The 20,982-nt window shown below is 38.2% G+C and overlaps 1 protein-coding gene across 1 annotated transcript; it reads left to right on the forward strand.

Annotated features, from left to right (window-relative positions):
- The first annotated feature begins 584 nt into the window (after positions 1–584).
- LOC130463003 (uncharacterized) lies at positions 585–1,969 on the forward strand. Its single transcript, XM_056832013.1, has 2 exons — positions 585–1,038; positions 1,188–1,969. The coding sequence occupies exons 1-2, from the start codon at positions 585–587 to the stop codon at positions 1,967–1,969; spliced, it is 1,236 nt and encodes a 411-aa protein (XP_056687991.1).
- Positions 1,970–20,982: the final 19,013 nt, after the last annotated feature.

Raw genomic sequence — 20,982 nt, forward strand, 5'->3', positions numbered from 1 at the left:
CAAAGGCTTCTTAGACGTGATCATCCCTATCGTAAGTTGAAGACAACATTCGATGGGGATGTTGAGATGGATGTCTCCCGTAGAGCGTTGACTGGTAAGGAAGTTTGTGAGCGGGTCAAGGGTGTTGAAACGGTTTTCGGCAAGTCAGTGAAAGACAGGGGTACAACTGGATTATGGAAAAAAGAGTATGTGTTCTGGAAACTTCCATATTGGAAAGATCTACCGGTTAGGCATTGTCTTGACGTCATGCATATCGAGAAAATTTTTTGTGAAGCAATTCTTGGGACACTTATGAATATATTGGGCAAGACAAAGGATACCAAGGGAGTGCGAGAATACTTTAAAAGTAAGGGGCTTCGTCCAGAGCTGTGGCCTCAGACTTCGGGAAATAATAGAAGGAAGGAAATGGAAACAGGGGGTGCCAAGACAAAAGGCAAAGGCAAAGGCAAAGAAAAGGGAAACGACAAAGGGAAGAAGAATACCTATACTTGCCTCCGACTTGTTACACATTGTCCGAATTAGAAAAACGGTTATTTTGTGAGTGCTTGTATGTCATTAAGGCTCCCTCGGGGTACTCATTGAACATGAAAAGATTTGTGTCTTTAAATGGCGAGTTGAAGTTGACAAATATGAAATCTCACGATTGTCATATCATGATGCAAACCTTCTTACCCATTGAAATTCGTGGGATAATTCCAAAGAATGTGAGACATACAATTACTAGTCTTTGTTCATTTTTCAATACGATATGTAGCAAAGTGCTTGATCCATCAACACTCGATGAACTTCAGAACAAAGTAATCCAAACATTATGCGAATTTGAGATGTATTTTCCACCTACGTTCTTTGACATAATGGTTCATTTAATTTGCCATCTTGTTCGAGAAATTAAGTTGTGCGGTCCAGTGTTCTTGAGGTGGTGTTATCCTTTTGAGAGACACATGGGTGTTTTACAAGATAAACTGAGGAATCCTGCACAACCAGAAGGTAGTATGAGTCAGGCAACGTGGGTGAAGAAGTTGGAAATTTGGTGGCCGAGTATTTAGAAAAACTTGAACCGATTGGACTTCCTACATCTCGGCACGAGGGAAGACTAGAAGGCAAGGGTACAATTGGGTCAAAATTGATCTCACCTCCTACGCATAAGCTATTACAAGCTCACTTATATGTGTTGCATAATATTCTAGCCGTCCACCCGTATTTGGTGATGCATAAGCAGGAATTGGCTAATGAATACCCTTCCAAAGGGGAAAGAGAATTGACGCAATTGCATAATAGAGAGTTCATTACATGGTTCCAAGATAAGGTAATGGGTGAAATAGAGGTAGATGGCAATACTGTTTGTGAAACTGTTCAATATCTATCTCTTAGTCCTCGGGAAGTCGTGCAGTCATATCAGGGTTATGATGTCAATGGATACACATTTTGGACCGAGCGCCAAGATCAGAAGTCCTTGTCAGTGCAAAATAGTGGTGTCTCCCTTGTGGTGTCATCAAGAGAGTATGCTAGTTCTAAGGATAGATATCCGGTTGATGCCGAGTTGTCTTACTATGGGCGAGTCCAAGATATATGGGAGCGTAAGTACGGAACAAAATTGACTGTTGGTCTGTTTTGGTGCAAGTGGGCTGATAATAATAAGAGGTGTGTAAAAAGGGATGATCCTTGTGGGTTCACTCATGTAGACCTGGGTCGTTTGCGTGAGACTGAAGAGCCATTTATACTTGTATCACAAGCTAAGCAAATATTTTATATAACCGACCCTGCCGATAAGAAGTGGTCAATTGTTGTACCGGGAAAGAGAAACATCCTCGGTGTCGGTGATGTTGAGGATGAGGACGAGTATGATGCTTTTGATGATACACCTCCTTTCACCAATACCGAAACTGAAGTGACAAACAATGTGGATAATGACACAAATTACATGCGTTCAGATCACACAGAAGGAATACTTGTTGATGACAAAATCTAACAAGGGTTAGAGGTATGAACTAAACAAGTTAAATTGGCACAACATCTAGATTTTTAATTTAGGTCTTGTCACTGTGTGTTGGACTGTACTAACAGGACACATGTTCAATTGGTCTACAATACATGAATCAAGAAAACACAAGAGGCGACTTCAAACCAGCCTGAAGAAACAACCAACAAGGAGCAGTTGGTGGTGCAAGACTTGTGTATTGTGTTGGTGGTGCAAGACTTGTATATTGTGTACTGAAGAAAACTATATTGATGCAATGTACTTGTGTATTGTGTTGTGTTGAAATTTGTAACCTAAAGTTACTATATTGGGCGAATAGTCACATTTTAGCTATGGGTAGTTTGTATTGTACGTATTTTGGTATTTTGGATTTTTTATTGTACATATTTTGAGCCTGACTATTTGGGCTTTGGCCTCGTAGTCTTGCTCTATTTTTAGGTTCATTTATTTTAATATAAGTTTGACTATTTTCTCTGTGTGCTTATGGATGAAATGTTTAGAATTTAGACAATATATGCCATTTTAGGCCATATATGACCTATATTGAGCCAAATGAACCTTAGCTATGCATAAATAACTTGAAATGAATCTTAGAAACATCTAACTAAGCATATGACACATAAAAAAGGTTTAGAATTTGGACTTAGGTTCATTTGTTTAGATTTGAGATCGAAAATGCCATTTTTTGCCATAAATGACCTATATCGACCCAAATGACCCATAGGCGTGCATAACGTACTTGAAATGAGTGTTATAATAATTTACCTAATCATAAGAATCATGAAAAAGGTTTAGGATGTGGATATAGGTTCGTTTGTTGGTAGTTGGGATCGAAAATGCCATTTTTGGCCATAAATGACCTATATCGACCCAAATGAACCATAGGCGTGCATAACGAACTTGAAATAAGTTTCATAATCATATAACTAATAATATGAATCATGAAAAAGGTTTAGAATTTGGATATAGGTTCGTTTGTTGGTAGTTGGGATCGAAAATGCTATTTTTGGCCATAAATGACCTATATCGACCCAAAAGACCCTTAGGCGTGCATAACGAACTTGAAATGAGTCTTATAATCATATAACTAATCATAAGAATCATGAAAAAGGTTTATAATGTGGATATAGGTTTGTTTGTTGGTAGTTGGGATCGAAAATGCCATTTTTTGCCATAAATGACTTATATCGACCCAAATGAACCATATGCGTGCGTAACGAACTTGAAATGAGTTTCATAATCATATAAATAATAATATGAATCATTAAAAAGGTTTAGACTTTGAATATAAGTTCGTTTGTTGGTAGTTGGGATCGAAAATGCCATTTTTGGCCATAAATAACCTATATAAACCCAAATGAACCATAGGCGTGCGTAACGAACTTGAAATGAGTTTCATAATCATATAACTAATCATATGAATCATTAAAAAGGTTTAGACTTTGAATATAAGTTCGTTTGTTGGTAGTTGGGATCGAAAATGCCATTTTTGGCCATAAATGTGTTAGGTTATGATACATATGACAATTCATAAATCATGCGGAAAAACCATAAACCCAGGAAAACATATTATTTACACATAATCATTTAGCATAGATTAGATGCATAATCTTTGTTGCGTGCCTTCCCTAGCTGCGCCCGAACCGAACAAGAACAAGTCTTTAGGACTCCAAGTGTCGTCCCTCCGTAGATAGTCCACAGCACGTCCGGATCCGCCTTAAGATTGACCAACTAGAATCGCCCTTAAGGTACTATTATTTTCGGCACTTTATAGGCAAATGTGTGACTGAATTTTTCTCTCAAAAACTCACTTTGAATACTTTGAAACTTGTGTTATAAATTGTGAGCCCTAGCCTCATATTTATAGCGGTATGGAAGGGGAATCGAAATCCTATTCAGATACAAATTAATTAAACCTAGAATCCTATAAGAACTCTAATTTAATTAATTTATCAAATAGAATTAGGAATTTAATCATTAACCGAACTCTGCATGTTTTAGGAAACGTGCACGAACACAAACACTTGCACACACACGCACGGCAGCCACGATGGGCCCCATGCGTGCGCGCGAGCAGCAGCCCACTCAGCGCCCGCGCGCGCTGCGCGCTGCGCGTGCTGTGCGCGCTGTGCGCGCTGCGCGCTGCGCGCAGCCTACTGGGCCTGGCCTTGCGCTGGGCCTGGCGTGGCTGTTTGTGCGGCGCGCTTGGCTTGCTGGGCGATGGCCTGGCTTCGTGCTGGGCCTCGTCCGGCAGGCCTCGTCCGATGCTTATTCGTACGATGCGCTTCCGATTAAATTTTCCGATTCCGGAATTCATTTCCGATACGAACAATATTTAATATTTCCGATTCCGGAATTATTTTCCGATTCCGGTAATATTTCCGATTCTGACAATATTTCCGTTTCCGGCAATATTTCCGATTCTGGCAATATTTCCATTTCCGATAATATTTTCCGACACGTACCATGTTTCCGTTTCCGGCAACATCTACGACTTGGATAATATTTATATTTCCGATACGATCCATATTTCCGTTTCCGGCAATATCATCGTTTCCGGAGTATTCATTCCTTGCCTGTGACGATCTTAGCTCCCACTGAAACCAAGATCCGTCGGTTCCGAATATTCATAGATGGAGTATTTAATGCTATTAAATACTTGATCCGTTTACGTACTATTTGTGTGACCCTACGGGTTCAGTCAAGAGTAAGCTGTGGATTAATATCATTAATTCCACTTGAACTGAAGCGGCCTCTAGCTAGGCATTCAGCTCACTTGATCTCACTGATTTATTAACTTGTTAATTAATACTGAACCGCATTTATTAGACTTAACATAGAATGCATACTTGGACCAAGGGCATTATTTCCTTTAGTCTCCCACTTGTCCTTAGGGACAAGTGTGCATTTCCTAATTCCTTTGTCGCTCGATGCTTGCTCTTGAACATAAGGTAAGAGTTGTCATCCTTATTATGTCCAGAGGTGTTCCTCGGTTTCAGAGTTCAACTGATCAAATAAACAGATAATCATAGCCTATGATTCATCCGAGCACGGCCATGCATTTCACAGTTTCTAGCTCTCCGAGTGGCCTTGTACAACTTTTAAGCATCTCATCCCGATTTATGGGAGGACAATCCCAATCTTGCGATCTTGAGATTAGACTTCGTTTGATAGGTGATTACCTGAGCGTTGCCTTTATAGCCTCCTTTTACGGTGCGACGGTTGGTCAACGTCAAAGCAACCAGTTCTCAAACAAGTAATCTTCAAATCACTCAGGTATTGAGGATTTAGTGTCTAATAATTTAATGAAATTTACTTATGACAGACTTTCATCTCTTACAGTAAAGTTTCATAGGTCTCGTCCGATACTAGTCTTCCCAAAGTAAGTATCTATGCAAATGATTATGACATTGCCATGTCCACATAGTTCAAGAAACAGAACTACTAGTCATCTTGCATTCTAATCGTCTAACGTTTTCTATGCGTCCAATTTTATAGAAAACTCCGATTAGGGACCATTTTCAACCTTTGACATTCAAGTTCACTTGATAGACATTTCTTAGTCACAGGACTGGTCCTGACAGTCTATCTTGAATATATCGTCAAATTGAAGGGACTCATCATTTAATAAACCACAAATTAAATGGAAAAATGAATTCTTTTCATTTATTGTGAATGATTAACCAATAATGTTTTACAAAGATTTAAACTCTAAAACTTTAAAACATTAAACAGAGACATCAAAGCCATTCTCCAATATGCTTGATTCCCATAGCTGCAGTGTGCGAGTTGTGCTTCGCCTGCGGCAGAGGTTTAGTTAATGGATCTGATATGTTGTCATCAGTTCCAATTTTGCTTATCTCGACTTCTTTTCTTTCAACGAACTCTCGTAGAAGGTGAAATCTACGAAGTACATGCTTGACTCTCTGGTGGTGTCTAGGCTCTTTTGCCTGTGCAATAGCTCCGTTATTATCACAATACAGGGCTATTGGTCCTTTAATGGAGGGGACTACACCAAGTTCTCCTATGAACTTCCTTAGCCATATAGCTTCCTTTGCTGCTTCATGTGCAGCAATGTACTCCGCTTCAGTTGTAGAATTCGCAATGGTGCTTTGCTTAGCACTTTTCCAGCTTACTGCTCCTCCGTTGAGGCAGAAGACAAACCCAGACTGTGATCTGAAATCATCTTTGTCGGTTTGGAAACTTGCGTCCGTATAGCCTTTAACAATTAATTCATCATCTCCACCATAGACCAGGAAGTCATCTTTGTGCCTTTTCAGGTACTTCAGAATGTTCTTGGCAGCAGTCCAATGCGCCTCTCCTGGGTCTGACTGGTATCTGCTCGTAGCACTGAGTGCGTACGCAACATCCGGGCGTGTACATATCATAGCATACATTATTGAACCAATCAATGATGCATATGGAATCCCATTCATTCGTCTACGCTCATCAAGTGTTTTTGGGCACTGAGTCTTGCTTAGAGTCATTCCATGAGACATGGGTAGGTAGCCTCGCTTGGAGTCCGCCATCTTGAACCTATCAAGCACCTTATTGATATAAGTGCTTTGACTAAGTCCAATCATCCTTTTAGATCTATCTCTGTAAATCTTGATGCCCAATATGTACTGTGCTTCTCCTAGATCCTTCATCGAAACACATTTCCCAAGCCAAATCTTGACAGAGTTCAACATAGGAATGTCATTTCCGATAAGCAATATGTCGTCGACATATAATACTAGGAAAGCAATTTTGCTCCCACTGACCTTCTTGTATACACAAGATTCGTCCGCGTTCTTGATGAAACCAAAGTCACTGACTGCTTCATCAAAACGTATATTCCAGCTCCTGGATGCCTGCTTCAATCCGTAGATTGACTTCTTTAGCTTGCATACCTTTTTAGCATTCTTTGGATCCTCAAAACCTTCACGCTGTGTCATAATCACAGTTTCTGTTAAAACGCCGTTTAAGAAAGCAGTTTTGACATCCATCTGCCATATTTCGTAATCGTAATATGCAGCGATTGCTAACATTATTCGAATAGACTTTAGCATTGCAACTGGTGAAAAGGTTTCATCGTAATCCACACCGTGGACTTGCCTGTAACCTTTTGCAACCAATCTAGCTTTGAAAACTTCAAGTTTCCCATCCTTGTCCTTTTTGAGTTTGAAAACCCATTTGCTTCCAATGGCTTGGTAGCCATCTGGCAAATCGACCAAATCCCATACTTGGTTTTCAGACATGGAGTCTAATTCAGATTGCATGGCTTCTTGCCATTGTTTGGAGCTAGGGCTCGTCATAGCTTGCTTGTAAGTCGCAGGTTCATCACTTTCAAGTAATAGAACGTCATAGCTCTCGTTCGTCAAAATACCTAAGTACCTTTCCGGTTGAGATCTATATCTTTGCGATCTACGCGGGGTAACATTTCTAGATTGACCATGATTCTCACCAGATTCTTCTAAAGATCTCTGAGTTTCATCCTGAATGTCATCTTGAGCATTCTCTAGAGTTTGTTGTTCGACTCGAATTTCTTCGAGGTCTACTTTTTCTCCCACTTGTCATTTTGGAAATGTGATCCTTCTCCAAAAAGACACCATCTCGAGCAACAAACACTTTGTTCTCAGATGTATTGTAGAAGTAATACCCCTTTGTTTCCTTTGGATAGCCCACAAGGATACATTTGTCAGATTTTGGATGAAGTTTGTCTGAAATTAATCGTTTGACGTATACTTCACATCCCCAAATCTTAGGAAAAGACACATTTGGAGGATTTCCAAACCATAATTCGTATGGAGTCTTTTCGACAGCTTTAGACGGAGCTCTATTTATAGTGAGTGCAGCTGTATTTAGTGCATGTCCCCAAAATTCTAATGGAAGTTCGGCCTGACCCATCATTGACCTGACCATGTCTAGCAAGGTTCTGTTCCTCCGTTCTGACACACCGTTCCATTGTGGTGTTCCAGGAGGAGTCAATTCTGATAGAATTCCACATTCTTTCAGATGGTCATCAAATTCATAGCTCAGATATTCACCGCCTCTATCAGACCGCAGTGCCTTAATCTTCTTGCCTAATTGATTCTCTACTTCACTCTGAAATTCCTTGAATTTGTCAAAGGATTCAGACTTATGCTTCATTAGGTAGACATAACCATACCTACTGAAGTCATCAGTGAAAGTGATAAAGTAGCTGAAACCACCTCTAGCATTTGTACTCATTCGTCCACATACATCTGTATGGATTAAACCCAATAGTTCATTTGCTCTTTCTCCAACTTTAGAGAAAGGTTGCTTTGTCATTTTGCCAAGTAAACATGATTCGCATTTACCATAATCCTCTAAGTCAAATGGTTCTAGAATTCCTTCTCTTTGAAGTCTTTCTAAGCGTTTCAAGTTTATATGGCCTAATCGACAATGCCACAGATTGGTGAGATCTGAATCATCCTTTTTGGCCTTTTTGGTATTTATGTTATATACTTGTTTGTCGTGATCTAATAAATAAAGTCCATTGACTAATCTAGCAGATCCATAAAACATCTCTTTAAAATAAAACGAACAACTATTGTCTTTTATTATAAAGGAAAATCCCTTAGCATCTAAGCAAGAAACTGAAATGATGTTTTTAGTAAGACTTGGAACATGGAAACATTCTTCCAGTTCCAAAACTAGCCCGGAGGGCAACGACAAATAGTAAGTTCCTACAGCTAATGCAGCAATCCGTGCTCCATTTCCCACTCGTAGGTCGACTTCACCCTTGCTTAACTTTCTACTTCTTCTTAGTCCCTGTGGATTGGAACATAAGTGTGAGCCACAACCTGTATCTAATACCCAAGAAGTTGAATTAGCAAGTATACAGTCTATAACGAAAATACCTGAAGATGGAACGACTGTTCCGTTCTTCTGATCTTCCTTTAGCTTCAAGCAATCTCTCTTCCAATGCCCCTTCTTCTTGCAGTAGAAGAATTCGGATTCAGAAGTGGGTTGACTGACCTTTCTCTTTGCAGATTTGGCGCCAGTTTGCTTAGTTGGGCTGGCTTTGTTGCCACCTTTCTTAGCATTCCTCTTCTTTCCAGATTTCTTGAACTTGCCCCCACGCACCATAAGCACATCCTGCTTATCACTTTTGAGCGTCTTTTCAGCGGTCTTCAGCATACCGTGAAGCTCAGTGAGCGTTTTGTCCAGACTATTCATACTGTAGTTCAGTTTGAACTGATCATACCCGCTATGAAGAGAATGGAGGATGGTGTCTATAGCCATTTCCTGAGAAAATTGCTGATCCAGCCGACTCATATGCTCAATGAGTCCAATCATTTTGAGAACATGTGGACTTACGGGCTCGCCTTTCTTAAGCTTGGTCTCAAGAATTTGCCTATGAGTCTCGAATCTTTCGACTCGAGCCAGATCTTGGAACATGTTCTTCAACTCACTGATGATTGTGAAAGCATCTGAGTTGATGAACGTTTTCTGCAGATCCGCACTCATGGTGGCGAGCATTAGACATTTCACATCCTTGTTGGCATCAATCCAACGATTGAGGGCTGCCTGAGTGACCCCGTCGCCTGCAGCTTCGGGCATCGCCTCATCTAGGACATACTCCTTTTCTTCCTGCATAAGAACTATTTGCAAGTTCCTTTGCCAGTCAAGGAAGTTTTTCCCGTTCAACTTCTCCTTTTCGAGAATTGATCGAATGTTGAATGAATTGTTGTTTGCCATATTAAAAACTACAATTGAAAAGAATAAACAAATAAATAACCATTCACAGTTTCTCTTAATAAACTTAAATTCTAGCATACATGCATAATTCAATGTTTATTAAGCATTTTATTCAAATTATGTGTTCCGGCAGGTGTGAATAAAATGATTCCAAGATCCTAAAATCATTGAAGAACTAAGCACAGTTTGTCGACTTAATCCTAGAACATCTTAGGTAAGCAAAAGCCTTTTGCTAATAGTCTAGAAACTATTCTTGGTTGATAGGTACGTCTAAGAACTTATTAGGTAAACCTATCGAATTTGCCACGACATAAAAGGACTCCTTACTTATATCGTTGAGTTTCACCAAAACTAACATGTACTCACAATTATTTGTGTACCTTGCCCCTTTAGGACCAATAAGTAACACCTCGCTGAGCGAAAACTATTACTAGATTGATGTAAAGGATATCCAAGCAAGTGTATATTTTGGCATGGCACCTTTTAACTCAATTTTTAAGTTTGGAACTTAAGGCTCTTACTATGTTGGTTAGATTTTAAGTGAACTAAAATCCTTAATCATGCAACATAATCAAGCTTTTGATCTCATGCATTTTAAGACATATTTAAAACAATAAATAACTTAAAACATGCATAAGATATTTGTGATCTAGTATGGCCCGACTTCATCTTGAAGCTTTGACTTCAAAGTCCGTCTTGAAAATCTCCGTGGGAGGCACCATTTTCTTCAAATAGGATAAGCTATAACTAATTACAACTATTTGATGGTTCGCAGACCATATTTGAATTGAAAAATAACTTTGGTACTTTAGACCAATTACATTCAAATTAATGGTACGCAGACCATATTTTCTATCCTATTTGGCCATACTAGTCACTTCATAACCTGCAAAACAGTACATATACAATATATACCATTCACCCATTCATTATCATGAATGGCCCACATAGCTGGTTAGTAAAACACATTATGCATCACGTAAACATTTGCAGCAATTAATCAAGGGCACCAATAATCTACCAATTATTCAGTCCTTATTAATTCTAATCAAGTTGTTTTAACCTTAAGGATTTGTAGACCTAATCAAGAGTTTATGACTAAAAAGCGCTCCCACTTAAACCAATAAATTCATATGCTTTACCAATTTTAAACATAAAAATGTATTTCTAGTCTAACCGGAAACATACAAATTTAATTAAAATTTAAAGCTCATATAAATTTATAATTGAATCCAAAAAGTTTAATTTAATTTCAGTCGCATTTAAATTAATTCATGATTTTAATTTTAGTAAAATAATTAGAATAAATAACATTTATTATAATTATAATATTCAAAATTAAAATCCAAGAAAATAATTTAAATTATTAATTTTAAAATTAATTAAAATTACGTGAACTGAAATTTTCAAATTAAACATTCAAAACGATCTAATCGTAACGCAAACACCCTACGCGTAGCACGCCCATGGGCCGCACGCACACAGCCATTGCTGGCCATGTGCGCGCAGCCCATGCGCTCGTCGCATAGCTGCTGCATCCCTATCGCAAGCCTCCGCACGCATTGGTGCTCGCTGCGCGCGCCAGCGCTCATCGCACGCGGGCTATCGCTCGCAGTGCGCGCGCGACATCGCTCGCTGGGCGCGCGACATCGCTCGCTGGGCGCGCGAGCCATCGCTCGCTGGGCGCGCGACATCGCTCGCTGAGCGGGCGACATCGCTCGCTGTGCGCTCGAGCAATGCTAGGCGCAGCGCTCGTGGCACGCGAGCTTGCGCTCGCTGCGCGCGAGGCTGCGTGCTCTTGTGCGAGGCAGCGCGCGTTGTGGCGCAGCTCGCTTGCTGCCCACACGCGACTGCCTTGGCTCGCCCTACGCCCATGCCCATTCGTCCATTGGTCGTGGCACACGACACAAGGCAGGGCTACTGCCTTGTGCTCGTGCACTACGCCCTTGCTCATTGCATTCGTGCCGCATGGGCGACGAGCTCCCTTGCTCGTCGTCGCATGCCCGCATTATACAACACCCCTTAAGGGTAACACGAAGCGTCCATTGCTTCGTGCGTGCAAGTTATATGAACGAATCGCATAAAAATTTAAAATTTATATTTAAAATTAATGACAAATTAATAAATAATATTAATTTCATAATTTTAGGGCGAAAAATCGAAAATTTATTATCCAATTGATTTCCGATTGTTATGGGTTCAAGTCTAGGTCATAAAAATTTAAAATTTATCGTAAATTTACAATTTTTATGGTGGTTTTTAATCATAGGTTTCTAATTAAATTACAATTAATTATGAAAATCAAATTAATTCTAAATTATTCTAATTTTCAACAAATTAATCATAATTACAAATTAGATTGCATAATTAACAAGACTAGGCATTCAAACTTGTTAAACATATGCAGTAGGTCAATCAAAAATTCAAGATTTATCAACAAGAATCGCAAATATTTAATTTAACATCTTAAATTTACGAAATTTTGCATTCGAAAAACTAAAACCTTCGAAAAGTCATAGTTAGGCTTCGAATTTGAGAATTCTGGGTTCGGCAGAAAAATACGATTTTTGTCAATATTTTAGAATGCCTTTTACATGCGGAATTGACACAAAAATCACTCAATTCGGATGAGTAACGAAGAAACTGCCGAAAAACTGCGTACGTATAATTAAATAAACGCAATTTGCAATTAATTAACAATTACGAAAATTAATCACCCCTTTTAATTCTTGCAAATTTGTAATATTTAACCATGTTCATGCAATTTAGATTATGAAAATAATAAGGGGCTCGTGATACCACTGTTAGGTTATGATACATATGACAATTCATAAATCATGCGGAAAAACCATAAACCCAGGAAAACATATTATTTACACATAATCATTTAGCATAGATTAGATGCATACTCTTTGTTGCGTGCCTTCCCTAGCTGCGCCCGAACCGAACAAGAACAAGTCTTTAGGACTCCAAGTGTCGTCCCTCCGTAGATAGTCCACAGCACGTCCGGATCCGCCTTAAGATTGACCAACTAGAATCGCCCTTAAGGTACTATTATTTTCGGCACTTTATAGGCAAATGTGTGACTGAATTTTTCTCTCAAAAACTCACTTTGAATACTTTGAAACTTGTGTTATAAATTGTGAGCCCTAGCCTCATATTTATAGCGGTATGGAAAGGGAATCGAAATCCTATTCAGATACAAATTAATTAAACCTAGAATCCTATAAGAACTCTAATTTAATTAATTTATCAAATAGAATTAGGAATTTAATCATTAACCGAACTCTGCATGTTTTAGGAAACGTGCACGAACACAAACACTTGCACACACACGCACGGCAGCCACGATGGGCCCCATGCGTGCGCGCGAGCAGCAGCCCACTCAGCGCCCGCGCGCGCTGCGCGCTGCGCGCTGCGCGCAGCCTGCTGGGCCTGGCCTTGCGCTGGGCCTGGCGTGGCTGTTTGTGCGGCGCGCTTGGCTTGCTGGGCGATGGCCTGGCTTCGTGCTGGGTCTCGTCCGGCAGGCCTCGTCCGATGCTTATTCGTACGATGCGCTTCCGATTAAATTTTCCGATTCCGGAATTCATTTCCGATACGAACAATATTTAATATTTCCGATTCCGGAATTATTTTCCGATTCCGGTAATATTTCCGATTCTGACAATATTTCCGTTTCCGGCAATATTTCCGATTCGGGCAATATTTCCATTTCCGATAATATTTTCCGACACGTACCATGTTTCCGTTTCCGGCAACATCTACGACTTGGATAATATTTATATTTCCGATACGATCCATATTTCCGTTTCCGGCAATATCATCGTTTCCGGAGTATTCATTCCTTGCCTGTGACGATCTTAGCTCCCACTGAAACCAAGATCCGTCGGTTCCGAATATTCATAGATGTAGTATTTAATGCTATTAAATACTTGATCCGTTTACGTACTATTTGTGTGACCCTACGGGTTCAGTCAAGAGTAAGCTGTGGATTAATATCATTAATTCCACTTGAACTGAAGCGGCCTCTAGCTAGGCATTCAACTCACTTGATCTCACTGATTTATTAACTTGTTAATTAATACTGAACCGCATTTATTAGACTTAACATAGAATGCATACTTGGACCAAGGGCATTATTTCCTTCAAAATGACCTATATCGACCCAAATAAACCATAGGCGTGCGTAACGAATTTGAAATGAGTTTCATAATCATATAACTAATCATATGAATCATTAAAAAGGTTTAGACTTTGAATATAAAATCGTTTGTTGGTAGTTGGGATCGAAAATGCCATTTTTGGCCATAAATGACCTATATCGACCCAAATGAACCATAGGCGTGCGTAACTAACTTGAAATGAGTTTCATAATCATATAACTAATCATATGACTCATTAAAAAGGTTTAGACTTTGAATATAAGTTCGTTTGTTGATAGTTGGGATCGAAAATGCCATTTTGGCCATTAATGACCTATATCGACCCAAATGAACCATAGGCGGGCATAACGAATTTGAAATGAGTTTCATAATCATATAAATAATAATATGAATCCTGAAAAAGGTTTAGAATTTGAATATAAGTTCGTTTGTTGCTAGTTGGGATCTAAAATGCCATTTTTGGCCATAAATGACCTATATCGACCCAAATGACCCGTAGACGTGCATAACGTACTTGAAATGAGTCTTATAAATATATAACTAATCATATGAATCATGAAAAAGGTTTAGAATTTAAATATAAGTTCGTTTGTTGCTAGTTGGGATCGAAAATGCCATTTTTGGCCATAAATGACCTATATCGACCCAAATGACCCGTAGACGTGCATAACGAACTTGAAATGAGTCTTATAAATATATAACTGATCATATGAATCATGAAAAAGGTTTAGAATTTGGACTTAGGTTTGTTTGTTGGTAGTTGGGATCGAAAAGGCCATTTTTGGCCATAAATGATCTATATTGACCCAAATGACTCTTAGGCGTGCATAACGAAGTTGAAATGAGTCTTATAATCATATAACTAATCATAAGAATCATGAAAAAGGTTTAGAATGTGGATATAGGTTTTCTCGTTGGTAGTTGGGATCGAAAATGCCAATTTTTTGCCATAAATGACCTATATCGACCCAAATGACCCTTAGGCGTGCATAACAAACTTGAAATGAGTTTCATAAACATATAACTAATCGTATGAATCATATTATATATTGTGATAATTATTATGCAAATTATGTATTTGTTTTGTGACGTGGTTTTGTTTCTCTAATTTCAGGTATAGCTCTATCATGGATGATAATGATGACCGTAGTATGGAAGAGCTGATGGATGATGACGATGACCGTAGTGAGGATGGGGATTATGATGCAGCGGTAGAGGAGGATAAAGGTGAGCCGGAAGATCGTGAATATGATGAATATTTACACAGAATTGAGCAGTTTGAGGTTATGGCCGATAGGGCCCCCCAATTGATAACCATCGACATGTGGTGGCAAATGAAGTTAGCACAAGTAAAAGTGTTAAAAAGCGTGTGAAGAGAAAGGGGAGAGGGCCAATAAAAGGACTTGGGGCAAGAGAAGAGATGTACTTGGAGTACAATGAATTCGATAACCCTTGTGGTAAGTGGCGCCGTAAGTATGCAACATTTATAGGCCTTTGTATGCGGAAGATATCAATTTTGTTGAAATGGGAGGATGTACCCGAGGGCTTGATGAAAAATTTGTGGGATGATGCAATGGTAAGCTTAATTTTTAATTCTAGAAATTTATCTAATCGTGTACTTGATGTCCGAACTAGAGCATGCAAATAGTCCGAGCATAAATATGGCATGCACAACTAATACGTCCGAACATAACAACGACATGATCCTGCTGAACAGATAAGAAACTGATCAGTTCAGCTGCAGATCAGAAACTGATCTGTTCAGCTGCTGATCTGTTGCTGCTGATCTGTAGCTGAACTTATCAGTTTCTAATCTGTTCAGCAGCTGATCTGCTGCTGCTGATCTGCAGCTGAACAGATCAGTTTCTGATCTGTTCAACAGCAGATCAGCAGCAGCAGATCAGCTGCTGAACAGGTCAGTTTCTGATCTGTTCAGTTGTTGATCATATGTGTTGTGCTCGAGAATATATGCTCGGGACTATACATGTTAAATAACATTTCCATGTTTATTTGTTTGTGTAGAATCAATTCCATATTGAACCTTCCCAAGCTAAGAAGGACGTTTTTTAATCTAATCTACGTATGAGATTCAAAAATTTCAAAGCCAAGTTGGTGAGTGGCTGGATTTCTAAGAAGAGAGAGATAAGTAAGGCAAAGAAAGGTGAAAATGAAGGAGAAAATGATGGTGAAAATGAAGGTGAAAAAGCACCACCTATAAAGCTCCCTTTTGACATTTGGAAGCACATCACACCAGGTGAATGGGAGGCTTTTGTTGCACAAAAAACAACTCCAGATGCAGGGGTAAATTTTCAAACAATCTACCTACGTACTTAATAAATTTATTGTTTACATTTTGCATTGAAGTTGACATGTATACTTTGTAGGAAAAGCGCCAAAAGTGTTCAGATTTTGCAAAGAAGAAAAAACATAGTCATCGGCTAGGTCCCGAGACTTATGAAGAAAAGAGGAAGAGATGGAAAGAAAAAGGATTATACCCCAATAGTGGCACACCCGTGCCAATGGTTGGTGGTGTTCGATGCATAGTCTCGACAAAAATGGGAAATATATAATTGTTAATCCCAAAACAAAAGAGGCTTGTGATAAACTAGTAAGTAAATGGAGTGATTTTCAATAATTTGAATTTATATATATATATATATATATATACATTTTGTCTACCTTTGGTATTAATATAACAGTCATTTTCTATATTGTTTTCATAAAAAAGGTTGAATATCAACAAGCATGTGCCGAAGGCAAGGTTTCTACAGTTTTAAACAAGGATCCCTTGTACATGACTCTTGGACCTGACCCTCCCGGGCATCCAAGAGCTTTTGGAGGGGTATGTGCTGGCTTGAAAAAGGCGTAAGCCCACCAACTCAATTTTCAGTGCATCTTCAACAACTTCAGATATGGCTTCGATGAGAGAAGAACTGAATAAGGAGATAACTGAGGCAATCCTACAACATATGGGCTTACAAAGCTTGGAGTTGCCCCGCCGTAGCCCTTTGGATTCATCAAGCCAACCAATTCTTGACCTTCAACCACCTACTGAAGGTCAAGAACCTACTGGAGTTCAACCACCTGCTAGAGTTCATCCGCCTACTGGAGTTCAACAAATGCTTGAATTAAAGGTGAGGTGAATTCTGGAGTTTTAATTCAGTAATGTTCTTATATAAATTTTGGAGTTTTAATTCATTCAATAACGTAATGGCTAAATTTTTACTTTTTGCATATCCTGATGGTTGAATGTTAGGAGGAGACGCCTTGCGAACTACTACACCCGGGACAATCAAATGGTGATGAATTGTATGTGGTGGCCGATGCGAATGCACAACCACAAAGTGACCGGCCACTAGTCCACTTCAAGCAAGTCCCGAGTGGTTATTATGCGGTCAGCCCATACAATGTTCATGAAGACTATTTGGATTGGATACTTCCGGTGCCCAACGATTTTCTCCATACTTTGGCCAATGCTTCCGGTTCTTATGTACTATGGCCATTTGCATGGGTGAAGTTTTCAGACGAGGTGTTTTATGTTTCTAATTCCACGCCTTTCCATTTTGCATAACATTTCCTCTACGTTTCAATAAACAAGTTTTTCCATAATCTCTTGGTTTTTGTAAATTAACCTTGCATATCATCAAGAAACTAAAAGTGCCACCAAAGAAAGCTAAACCAAATAAACCACCAACTCAAGCTAGCAAAGATGGTCAACGATCAATGGAGTTGATTGCAAAAGGAAGTTCACAAGGCAAGAGTCAAGACTCCAAACTTAAATCATCGAAAGGTTCAGTTTCTCATGCAAATTTACTTGTGGAATCAGATGTGTTTGACTCTCTTAGTAAGTCGTGCAAATGGCTGCATAGTCTTGTTAGTGAGTTACCGGGTGATAATGCTATTGGAGTTCAGATGGATATGTCATTATTCCACTTTTTCGAGCATGGCATAGCATGGGTAACTAAAGACGATATATGTGAATTCCTCAAAGGTGATATGCTTAATATCTCAATGATACAAGTCTTCATGAGGTAATTAATATAGTTAGTTATGGTAATGTATTTAATAAGGTAAATGGTGTGCCAAGTTTCGATTATTCTTATGTTTGCTTGTTCTTTAGGTCACTTCAGTTCAATGATTTTAGTTCAGATAGTCATATTGGGTGCTTGGATCCACAATCAATAAGTGGTGCTAGTTGCATGAAACAATCGAGCCGAAGTCAGTCAATATCTCGATGGCGGTATCCGTCAATGCACAAAAGCTAAAAACAAGTTCATATTAGCCCCGTACTTTGAAGAGTATGCCTTTGCTTTAATATCTTTATTGTCTTACATTAGTGTCGATTATAATGATATTTTGTGATTGTAGTGGCATATTATGGATTATCAAACCACTCTTTTGTGATTACAGCCTCCATTGGATGCTCCTTGTGATATGTGTTTCAAGCCACACAATTTATCAATTTGATTCTTGTAGTCGAGATCCATTACGATCCTTGTTGGTCAAGTCATTATTGAATAAGTACATTCCGTATTTAGTTTTTTTGTACATATCAAATAACTTGAAATCATATTTTGCATTCAAGCATTAAATGTTAATTAACATCCAATGAATTGTGGAATTGCAGAGTGTTGATGAAAATGAATGTAAAAAAAAGCGCACTTTCTCAATGGAAATAAGTTAAGGTAAATAATAACTTGTTCACTACTTATTGTACGGCCAAAACAATTACATTTCCTATTATCTAATTTATGTTCTCTTTAATCTAGTGCGCCCAACAAGAGGGTGGGGTCGAGTGTGGCTATTACGTGATGAAATTCATGCATGACATATTAAAAAGTTGCAAGGAAGTTCAAGATCTGGAAAAGGTACATAAAATAGTATATTTATGATGTATTATTAGGCTAGAAATCAGTTAAAAAAACTATTCGCCTATAATTGGCATGAACCGCCGAAAATGCCATTTTGGGCAAAATATGACCTATATCGTCCCAAATGAGCCTTATGTGTGCATAAAGAACTTGAAATTAATCTTAGTAACCTCTAACTAAGCATATGAAACATAAAAAAGATTTAGAAAATGTCCTTAGGTTCATTTGTTGGTAGTTGGGATCGAAAATGCCATTTTTGGCTATAAATGACCTATATCGACCCAAATTACCCATATACGTGCATAACGAACTTGAAATAAGTTTAATAAACATATAACTAATCATATGAATCATGAAAAACGTTTAGAATAATAAGTTCGTTTGTTGGTAGTTGGGATCGAAAATGCCATTTTTGGCCATAAATGACCTATATCGACCCAAATGACCCATTGCGTGCATAACGAACTTAAAATGAGTCTTATAATCATATAACTAATCATATAAATCATGAAAAACGTTTATAATATGGAAATAGGTTCGTTTGTTGATAATTTGGATCGAAAATGCCTTTTTAGCCATAAATAACCTATATCGACCCAAATGACCATCAGGCGTGCATAACGAACTTGAATTGAGTTTCATAAACATATAAATAATCATATGAATCATTAAAAAGGTTTATAATTTGAATATAAGTTCGTTTGTTGGTAGTTGGGATCGAAAATGCCATTTTTCGCCATAAATGACCTATATCGACCCAAATGACCCATAGGCGTGCATAAAGAACTTAAAATGAGTTTTATAAACATATAACTAATCATACGAATCATGAAAAACGTTTAGAATATGGAAATAGGTTCGTTTGTTGGTAGTTGGGATCGAAAATGCCATTTTTGGCCATAAATGACCTATATCGATCCAAATGACCCTTAGGCATGCATAACGAACTTGAAATGAGTTTCATAAACATATAATAATCATATGAATCATTAAAAAGGTTTATAATTTGAATATAAGTTCGTTTGTTGGTAGTTGGGATCGAAAATGCCATTTTTGGCCATAAATGACCTATATCGACCCAAATGAACCATAGGCGTGCATAACGAACTTGAAATGAGTCTTATAATCATATAACTAATCATCTAAATCATGAAAGAGGTTTAGAATGTAGATATAAGTTCGTTTGTTGGTAGTTGGGGATCAAAAATGCCATTTTTTGCCATCAATGACCTATATCGACCCAAATGACCAATAGGCGTGCATAACGAACTTGAAATGAGTCAATCATCTGACTAATCTTATAAATCATGAAAAAGTGTTATAATGTGGAAAGAGGTTCGTTTGTTGGTAGTTGGGTTCAAAAATGCCATTTTTGACCATAAATGACCTATATCGACCCAAATAACCCATAGGCGTGCATAACGAACTTAAAATGAGTTTTTTAAACTTATAACTAATCATATGAATCATGAAAAACATTTAGAATATGGAAATAGGTTCGTTTGTTGGTAGTTGGGATCGAAAATGCCATTTTTTGCCATATATAAATGACCTATATATATCGACCCAAATGACCCATAGGCGTGCATAACAAACTTAAAATGAGTCTTATAAACATGTAATTAATCATATGAATCATGAAAAACGTTTAGAATATGGAAATAGGTTTGTTTGTTGGTAGTTGGGATCGAAATTATCATTTTTGGCCATAAATGGCCTATATCGACCCAAATGACCCTTAGGCTTGCATAACGAACTTGAAATGAGTTTCATAAACATATAACTAATCATATGAATCATGAAAAAGGGTTATAATGTGGAAATAGGTTCGTTTGTTGGTAGTTGGGATCAATAATGCCATTTTTGGCCATAAATCACCTATATCAACCCAAATGACCCATAGGCGTGAATAACGAACTTGAAATGAGTCTTATAAACATATAATTAATCATATGAATCATGAAAAAGATTTAGAAAGTGTCCTTAGGTTCATTTGGGATCGAAAATTTCATATTTGGCAAAATATGATCTATATCGAGCCAAATGATCCTTAGATGTGCATAAATAACTTGGAATGAATCTTAGTACACTCAGAAAGTTGTTTTTGCGACCAATATAATTTCTGTTTTCGCATATGAAACTTAATTTAATTTATTGGTTTGCATGTACGTTCTTCTTTTAAAGGTTTTCAAAATCCAAGGGAGGGGCCCTTTACCAAAGAGGAGTTGGATGAAGTTCGAGACAAGTGGGCTACTTGCTTCAA

Source organism: Spinacia oleracea, chromosome 6 (genome assembly GCF_020520425.1).
Source record: "Spinacia oleracea cultivar Varoflay chromosome 6, BTI_SOV_V1, whole genome shotgun sequence".
In the NCBI taxonomy this organism is placed as follows: domain Eukaryota; kingdom Viridiplantae; phylum Streptophyta; class Magnoliopsida; order Caryophyllales; family Amaranthaceae; genus Spinacia; species Spinacia oleracea.

What these genes read in the sequence shown, in the direction of transcription:
- LOC130463003 (XM_056832013.1), top strand. Translation starts at nt 585, where the DNA reads ATGAAAAGATTTGTGTCTTTAAATGGCGAGTTGAAGTTGACAAATATG. An exon ending in GTTGGAAATTTGGTGGCCGA is followed by an intron (nt 1,039 to 1,187) that starts GTATTTAGAAAA and finishes ATAATATTCTAG; the next exon opens with CCGTCCACCCGTATTTGGTG.